At 39.9% G+C, this 9,368-nt stretch overlaps 1 protein-coding gene and 1 pseudogene across 1 annotated transcript; both read right to left on the minus strand.

The window, feature by feature from the left end:
- Positions 1 to 3,622: 3,622 nt before the first annotated feature.
- On the minus strand, positions 3,623 to 5,185 carry LOC146476255 (uncharacterized). The gene is made up of 2 exons (XM_085114790.1): positions 4,820 to 5,185; positions 3,623 to 4,312 (listed from the first exon to the last, which is right to left on the minus strand). Exons 1-2 carry the CDS (start codon positions 5,092 to 5,094, stop codon positions 4,144 to 4,146), a joined length of 444 nt encoding a protein of 147 aa, XP_084970916.1. The 5' UTR covers positions 5,095 to 5,185; the 3' UTR covers positions 3,623 to 4,143.
- Positions 5,186 to 7,985: 2,800 nt separating this feature from the next.
- LOC146476256 (uncharacterized) lies at positions 7,986 to 9,130 on the minus strand (annotated as a pseudogene).
- Positions 9,131 to 9,368: the final 238 nt, after the last annotated feature.

Raw genomic sequence — 9,368 nt, forward strand, 5'->3', positions numbered from 1 at the left:
AAACGATGAGATTACAAAAACATTTCCATTGAATGTTATTAGACTTATAATATTCATTTTTATATTTTAAGAAGAAATAAGGCATACACAAAAGATTTTGATGTGTTTGTGTTCTGTATCGGTTTTTGTAGTCTCAAGTTTAAGAGCTAACCCATTCCCAGTGCTGGTATCCCTGAGCAAAACAGATTTGGTTCTCACTTTGCAAAGATGACTGCAGTCTGCTTAAAGCTTCTAGCATGATGAATAATAAAGTTAGGGGGCTATGTCTACTAGGCTAGTGGATTAGTTTTGGACGTTTTGCCCCATGCATTCAAATTCTCTTTCACCGATACACTTAAGTAACCACCCCCCCCCCCCCCCCCCTCCACCACACATCTCCAGGTATGTTTGGAATGAAACTATAAAAATTCCTTGGGCTCATTAATTGATGTGTCCTTGTTGTTTTCACAAGAAGTCTGAGTGGCCTCTTGTAACCCTCTCACTTCTTTAAAATTTTCACCTGAAAAATAACGGTTTTAAAATAAAAGATGTAGTGAGAGTTGCTGTGGTTGAGGGGAATTTTTCAAAGGCCCATGTTTCACCTTTTTCCTTTTGTAAACACATGAAAACATTATATAATTTTTATATCAAACTAAGCAAAAGGGCAGAACCTTGACTTGTAAATCATAAGTTGCATGGAACTAAGTAACTTATTTTCCAGTATTGGTTCTGAACATTACAACGTATTAATTAAATAAGCTAAAGGGCTTGTTGAATTTACATAAAAACCAAAAAACGGCTGTATTGTATGCAAGGGTAGTGAATTAGAAACCTATCTACCTTGGATGAGCCAGCAATCAAACGATTTCTGCGTGTATCCCTCTTAAACAAAGCCTACATTAAAATTGCTTAGAAACTCGATGAAATTCTGCCGGTCACTTTTAGAAAATCATTCTTACTTAAACAAACTCAAACTCAAACTGATCTGAAATAATTTAAAGGTGAGCACATACAGCTTAATTAAAAGAATTGAAGTTACCTTTTCTCCTCGATTGATAGAGCCACGGCTGAATTTTCTCAGTCCTTTATAGATACGGCCAATCACCATTTACTTCTGTTGCAATATTTACGACAAAAAAATTCCTCCAGCCCAGTATGTATGCTTGTGCTCGCAATACATCGAGGCAGATGTCGCGGAAGAAAAATTCGATCGCTCCCAAAAGCGAACAATTCTGCCATAAAAGTTTCCTTGGGCTTAAAAAAAATCCTTGTCATTATTTCCACCATCGTGATTAAAGAAAACGCATGAACAAGAAATCCTTATTTTGGCCGCCATGTTTGTTTATAATGTTTTCGTTGGCGCGCGTGTAATCGGAACCTGGGCTCTAGGAAAGAGATTAACCAATCAGACAAAAGTCTCTTTTGTTTTTTTCTGTTTCAGCCGTAAACCAATCAGGAGCGATATAGGTACCAGGGTTTGCCAGAGCTCTTCTCTCCCCACCGGTCATGCGCAGAAGAGCTCTGGAGTCGAGAATGGTTGAGGACGTCAAAACAACCGATTTGCCGTCTTCGAGTGAACGTAAGTATTAAAATTCACTTGTCTCATCTTTGTGTCCATTTATAATAAAATTTGCTCAAAGGAAACTTATTTTCTGCCTTTTACCGAAAGCTGGACGCAAATATATCCGTCAAGTTAGAAAACTGAGAGCTGAATTGCTCGATGGCGGTGGGAAAGAAACCGTGGGTGTTTTAGTTTGCCTTCAATGCTTATGACTGTATAAATATTTGTCCAGAGAGACTATTTCAGTAAAACTAAGATTAGATTTTTACTGAAGCATTCTATCCAGGGTGCCCAGGCGTACAAATTGCGGCAGAAGTAACCGCTTAAAACGAGCTTAAAATCACTGGTTCTCAGGATGCTTCGATTCAAACTCTTCCGATAGAAGAGGGAATTCTTCTTCGTTAATGGTATTGTGCTCAAGACTTAAAAGAAGCATGACGCAATTTACAACTTTCAGAGGTTCGAGGTCGGGAGCTTGCTAAAACATTTGTTATTTGTTTTTCGCGCCGTTCGGCGTCGTCAACCCGACCAGCTTGCTTAAACGTTTCTTTTTCCCACCGTGAACGGCGTCCTCGGCCCAGGGGCCCGTTTCTCGAAAGTCCTGGTAACTTACCGGGCCCGATAAACGTCTTTGGTGATAAATGTTTCTTGACAATAGTCAATTTTTGTTAGCTTTGAATACTAAATTTTAAAATCTTATTATTCTATGAAAACATTGGCGAAGTACCATGTCTGTAATCGTTGTGTAATCGGCGAAAAAACATTTAAAAATATACTTATCGGGCTAGGTAAGTTACCGGGACTTTCGAGAAACGGGCCCCAGGTCCTATTCGGTCACGCTCGTCGTCGTCCACAGACACGTCGAGACTGCTTAAGGTCCCTAATAAGGTTAAGATTTGCGACGCGATGCAAGACGACTTAGAACAAAATCTGTGAAGCAATGGCTGCGAAGTCATTTCAGAAAGTTCAAGAAATTCTTCTCTTTTCCTTAGAAGAAGAGATTATAGACGAAGAAGAGTTTTTTCCGCTTTACGAGGCATACAGCCCTCAAAATCTTCCTTTTCCGCACGCAGCATATGAAAAGTTTTCTCCCGTAAACAAAGACCCCGCCGAGTGTAAAGCTGATTTTCGGGTGAAAAAAAAGTGATATTCCTCTCCTTGTGGAGGCATTAGGAGTTTCTCCGCTGTTCGAATGCCGGAATGGAACAATCTGTGACGGTACTGAAGGCCTTTGTATAATGCTTAAGAGGGTTGCCTATCCATACCGTTATTCAGATATGATTCCAATTTTTGGACGATCCGTGTCGGACATAAGCATGATCAGCAATGAGGTCCTAGCCTGGATGTACACCAATCATGGGCACAGAGTAATACAGTGGAATCATGCAATTTTGAACTCAGCTTCGCTGAATACCTACGCGGATGCCATTCACAACAAAGGAGATATTATTGAAAGTTTAAACCATGAGGAAGCCAAGGGTTTAATGGCAGTGAATCATCGTTATCTTCTGAGGAATTCATGATCAACGGAACATATTGATTTATTTTATAATCTTCTGATATTATTCAGTTCAACTATTATGTTTTTGAAGAACCGTATTTATGTCCGTTCCTAGTGACAAATCTAAACTAAGTAAATGGTTTAGTTTTACCGACATTTTTACTACCTTCCACTTTTGAACGCATCAACTGATTTTTGACGAGATCGTAATAGGATATTTCCTAATTTTTATGATTAAGAAAAAGCTTTTTTAAGAAAATAATGCTGATCCATATACTTGCAGACTACTTATGTTGGGAGGTCCGCGACCATGCACAATCCTTTGTTTCAGTGTTCACACTACAGCTGAACATCTCAACAGGAACGTTTCTATTGGTCAGTTGCCCCACCACGTTTAAAATCTATTGTGGTTTGTGCACGGTCAAGGCCAAAAATGCTAACAAAAACATATAAATAAGAAATTTGCCAGGTTCCATAACCATTGCCTTTTATTAACGGTGCAATGGAAAAATGAATAAAACATAGTCATTAAACAACAATAACAACAACAACAACAATACTTTATTTCACCCCACTATTACAACAGAAAATACAAATATATGCATACAATAATTTTGTGACTTTTGGCGAATACTTTGTACGGCCAAATCTTTTCACAAGCGCAGCACTGTTGAAGGCCTGATGATCCAACAATGGAGCCCCAGTCTGAGAAAACAAGCTCATTCTTACGTAGCGAAACTGTTCCCATCGGGAATCACCTAAAACATGTAAAATATTCATGCATGACGGTCCTTTACCCTGAAGATAACTTCATTAGTCGAAGACGTTTGGGTTCTTTTTCTTCTAACTATTTTAGCCTTGTAAAATATTATTTTAAATCTTAAGCGAATATTATGGACATATCAAAGAAGATGTTCAATGTCCCAGGTGAAGTATTGTATACCACTTAATCTCGACCCTCTGTACAAACGGGCGTTTCCGGAACGTCTGCTCCTACAATTGATTGCTACTAGTAGCTGGGTATGTAATTTTCTGATTTGTGATCCAGACGTCGTTTTCCAAGTAAAGCTCCAAGGAGTTATTATGTTTTTTTCGTCCTATTCTAAATGACCAAGCTTGGAGGACTCCTGTCATTTCTCCGGTCGTGGGGTTGTTTTGCAATCTCTGAGTGGATGACAACCAAGTGTAGAAACACGTGAATCACGAAACCAAGATACGTGGGTGGACCGATGCCAAACAAAATATTCAGGCTCAGTTCTTTGATCTCATGCCTGTGAAAAAAAAAAACACATTTTTATACTGGATTAAATGAACATGATAATATTTGAAGCAGCGAAAAAGTTTTAGATTATAAACTGTACGTTGTTTCTCACATCTTTCCTTATAAATGTTTGGAGGATGTCACGGTCTCACATTTCTTGATCTCTTCTAGAAGATATGGCAAAGCATCCCTCTGATTTTAACTATTACCAGCGCCAAAACTCCGTTAAATACTACCATCAACAGTTGATCTTATTAACAAGGCGATAGGCATGGCCATATTTATACGTCTACTGACTTCTTAGACACCTGTAAAATATCGCGTCTGAATATCTTGTTCGCTCACTTATCTTTGACACTGATAAAACAGGCATTAATTGTTTGATCTATGCATATGAGAGGGGTACAATTTTGGTAGAAATTAGTACAACAAAGGGTAAGGGGGTGGGCTCCTCCCTCCGCACCCCCCCCCTCCCCACTGATTAAAACCTTACGGACTACCCCTCCCCGATACCTACTGAAGTCTGCTGTCCAGCGGCCCAACATACTGGTCAATCAAGCTTTCTAAGAATGTGCCAAGTATTGTCAGCATCAAAACGGGCATCAGAAAGTGATTCAACTTCACGGTCAGGTTATTCAAGGGCATGGTTCGAGCGTCCATCTTCAGGAACAATCCCATCAGAAATACTGTGGCAAATCCACGTGCTATATACTTGACAGCAACCCAGGAAAGGTAAGACGAGTGAATGGCGTCAGTAAGTGCCCGGTGAGCGGCGTTTGGTGCTTTTGTCATCCAACAAGTAAATCCAACGGCACCTAAACAACAAACCTACGAAGACAAAACGGACGAAGCAGGTGAAAAAAGATTAACATAAAATATTGCCTTATTATATGCTTTGTATGTTCTGTATTGGAGAAAACGTCTGATTGTTATGTCTTCTTGAAGACACTCATACAATGACAGGAGTCCGAAGATATTAACTTCCGGTAGATGCTATCTGCCGACTAAAGTGTTACTAAACAGAGTAACGCAGTAACGAGTAACGAGTAACGGGTAACGGAGTAACAAGAAAACGAGTAACGGCAAAAAGAAAAGAAACCAAGAACCAAGAACTGCCGCCTCTTGACTGACAAATGTGAGGATACCTATCTTTCGAGTTAGGAACCGAGTTAAAAACGAAAAAAAAAAAAAAAGAGACAAAAAAATGTTTCAAAAGTGGTTTGACATTTTTGCTTGGTGTTATATAGTGTGTGTGCGGATGACGTCACAAAATTACCCGGCGGCCATGTTGAAGGACGAATAAATGGCGACGGAAACAACAGAGGTTGAGCCTCTGATGCTCTCAAATTATAGCGAAAACCTTGAAGGCAAGGTAAAATATAGGTATCTTGATAGCATAGATTCGCTTATCATCCCAGCGAAAAGTTGAGCGAGGAATGCCTTCCACCAGTTGAATCCATGGATTTACTTTCGTACCTTGTGCTCGATACTAGTTTTTATTCCAACGCACATCAATTTAAAGCTTACAGAAGGTACTGTGATGTGATGTTAGGAACACGGCAAATGCTACATTCGGACACTTGTCGCTTTTGTTCCCATAACCAACAATTAAACAAAACGACGGCATTATATCAACAACACCAATTCACACAGGCTCTAGTTTAATCATTCGAAGGCTGCTTACACTGAAATGCACGTGGATCAAGGCAATTTTTCTCATAAAAACCATTTAAATTTTTCACTCGTAGCCATGTCGAAAATGAAAATGATCCCAATTTATAAGAAACTGTTGCACTAAAACCAATTTTTGTAACTTTCGCCGAATTTCAACACTGGGATCATGTTTTCAAATTTAAAAATAATCGGGCCTACAAAACAAAATAAGCGGAATAATCGGTTTTAGAAATTGAAAGAAATAGGGCTCAAAAAATCGATAGAAGGGGGCTTTGTGGTTGAATACACCTCAAATGACAAAAGGGCACTGTAAATTAGCTACCTTTCCGATTTTAATTCACAACGTTAAGGAGAACGCGAGGTATATCTTAAAAGCACTTGCGCTGCCCGTACTCTGAAAGGTAAACACAGGGAAAACCCATCAAAGTGGTCCTCCAACATGGCGGACGGTAAATCAAGGGTCACGTGTCCGCACATACACTATATCAAATTTCTATTTAAATACCTTGGTAAAGTAAATAAACGCAGCTGCAGGCGAAAGAAATTGATGTATATTTTGAATCACGAGTCAATTGGTTTGCTCCATTTCTACAATCACATACAATACAGCCAACTCTCTCATAGCGACCACTTCTCGTAAGCGACCACCTCCCGCAAGCGACCACTTCGTAAACAACCGTTTTGTTTCTCAGTTAAATACTGTTTCAAGAGCTCTCTCGTAAGCGACCACCACTCAGATTTCTTAAGGGACCGCGAGCACTTTTTAGGCCAGAAATTACACATCTTCTTTTGTTTTCCGTTTCCGCTAAGCGACCACCCAACATAATCACGAGTGATCGTCAGTAAATCATTACTCAGAAGTGACAAGAGTTCAATTTTTAATGACGCTACCCCAGACTGCTGACAGATAATAACAGTTTACAGACAGAGAAGTTAGCTATAATCAGATCTGTAGGTAAACGGGAATTGTTACAGTGATCTGTTCCAAAATGGTATACAAAGTTTCATCAGAAGAATGAATAGATGTGAAAAAATCAAATAAATTAGTTTCTATTTGCCCAATTTTAGCTGCTAAGGTAATATTTTTATGTAATCAACCTAGCAATCCAGTATTAGGCTTATTTTGTTGATCTTTCCCGTAAGCGACCACTTTGTCGTGCCCCAAGGGTGGTCGCTTACGCGAGAGAGTTGACTGTACTTCGATAACAAGTCATTCGGTATTACAAGCCATATTGCGCCATATTTTTGGAACGAATTGAAATGGCAAAGTACGATTTTTTGCCACATAATCACTGAATCTGTTCGTTACTTAAGAAACATTTTCTTGCTTTATTGCTTCTTACTCTGACCGCTAAAAGATTCGAAAACTTGCCCGCAAATGTGTTTGTACCCTATGAGAAAAACCTTGCCTTGAACTGTCCGAAATGACGACGATATTACAGGAAAAGCATAAATGAAGCAGCGAAGCCGAGAACGACAACAAACAAACAACTCCTTGTTTTCAGTTATAGTTGCTGGTGTAGCTGTCCTCTGTTAAACAAATCTATGCGATACAAGAGGGAGAAAACCTCTCAGGGGCTTGCCTTCCATGACACCAGCTGTGATCGAGGAAGGACCCGAGGAGGAATTGGCCACGCGATATTTTTGGCGCGAAGACATCCTCGATTCCTTTCCACGCGATCTACGTTGGCAATTTATGTTTAATTCATTTCTTATTTACTTTTTGTTTTTCTAGTCGAATTCTATTTCCCGTCACTTGTTTTCTCTTTATTTTTTTATGATTTTTTTTTAACCTGTGGGATATTTTTGCCGTTACTCGTTACCGTTACTGCGTTACTCTGTTTAGTAACACCTGATAGGACTGGTACGAACAGCGTGAACAGCAAATTACTCGTGTGTCCCAGAGACAAGAATTTGTTGATCACTCAGTCAATCAATCAATCAATCAATCAATCAATCAATCAATCAATCAATCAATCAATCAATCAATCAATATTGATGTGGACCTCTTATTCAAATCGCAAAATGATATAAATAATCGCCTGAGTGATCTTCTGAACGAGAAAAGTTAGCTTGTCTGATAAAACAAGGATCCAAAACCTCCGAGATTGTTTAGAGTCAATAGTGTCCTTGGAAGCGTAGGCTGATGCAAGAAGAAACACTTCGGTGATGATCAAAGGGATGGTTATCACTCCAACGACGAAACCCATTGAAGGCTGTTGTTGTTCCTAGGTAGACTGGTTAAGGCTGGTTTTCACTAGCGACGGAGTCGGAGTCGGAGTCGTAAGCGGAGTCGTAAGAGCGCTTATGACGTAGTGAAAATCAAAAATCGGAGTCGTAAGCGGAGTCATAAGCGCGACGGAATCGGAGTCAAAAGAATCAGAACGTTTCCATTTTCTTCCGACTCTGCTTACGACTCCGTCGCTTACGTTCAGGAGTCGGAACGCTGTTTTCACGAGATCATAAGCTCTACGCTTCTGACTCCGACTCCGTCGCTTGTGAAAACCAGCCTTTACGCGCGTCTTCTGGTTTAGAAAAGAACAGTGCAGCGCCCGGAAGATCACGAACACTATTCCGATCAGAAACCCGCCAGCAAGGCGGAAGTAGATCTTAACGTCGAGCTTGTTTGAATTGATGAATATATTGACAAAAACCATCAGTGCTCCAATAAGAAACAGCATAAACTTAACGTGGCTTGGGACGAGACTATTTTGACGCATGTCTTGAAGCAAACGCCAAGAATGCACAAGAGAAGTAAGACCAAGTAAAAGAGCATGGAATACGACGCGACGATAACTTGAGAGGTGAATACGGTTATGTTATTATCGTGTTCGCTTGCTTCAGCACGGTTAAATTTTGGACTGAAGTCTACGTAGGAACTGTTCCAGTAAGATTCCATGTTCATGGCATTTAACGCCTTAAGTAGTCTCCCTCGCAGCCGTTTTTTGGGCCCAAAAAACGGCTGCGAGGGAGACTACGCCTTAAGTGACTCTTCTGCAAGTTGTTTGTTGGTCTGCAGCTTCCTCGGATGCAAACTTCTTTGCCGCGTAGCTCAGGTTCTTGGTATTGCAGGAACTAAAAAATGTTATGCAACGATCAGTGATGCCACGTAAAGCGGAAGATTATAAGTGCATCAACACGAGGCTAATCGGCTGGCAGTTAATTAATTTCATTTATGTATTTTAACCGTCCTTGCAGATCGAGTTTTGTGCATTATTTCTACATGAATAAGTTTTTAATTGTCCCAAAGATTGTGAGTGACTAACAGGAGCTTTTACGAACTTCCGTTTAAATCGCAGATGAAATGTAGTTCACGTGATTCCGAGAAGCAGATCTTAATAGTTGGGCCGCGGACTAACCTTTCAATTTTAATCAAGAAAGGAAAACCGAAA

The sequence above is a fragment of the Pavona decussata genome, unplaced genomic scaffold, assembly GCF_977016875.1.
Source record: "Pavona decussata unplaced genomic scaffold, jaPavDecu1.1 SCAFFOLD_78, whole genome shotgun sequence".
In the NCBI taxonomy this organism is placed as follows: domain Eukaryota; kingdom Metazoa; phylum Cnidaria; class Anthozoa; order Scleractinia; family Agariciidae; genus Pavona; species Pavona decussata.

Coding starts and splice junctions, on each gene's coding strand:
- LOC146476255 (XM_085114790.1), bottom strand. CDS start 5,094: ATGACAAAAGCACCAAACGCCGCTCACCGGGCACTTACTGACGCCATT. Junction 4,313..4,819: donor CCGCTGGACAGCAGACTTCA/GTAGGTATCGGG, acceptor TTTTTTTCACAG/GCATGAGATCAAAGAACTGA.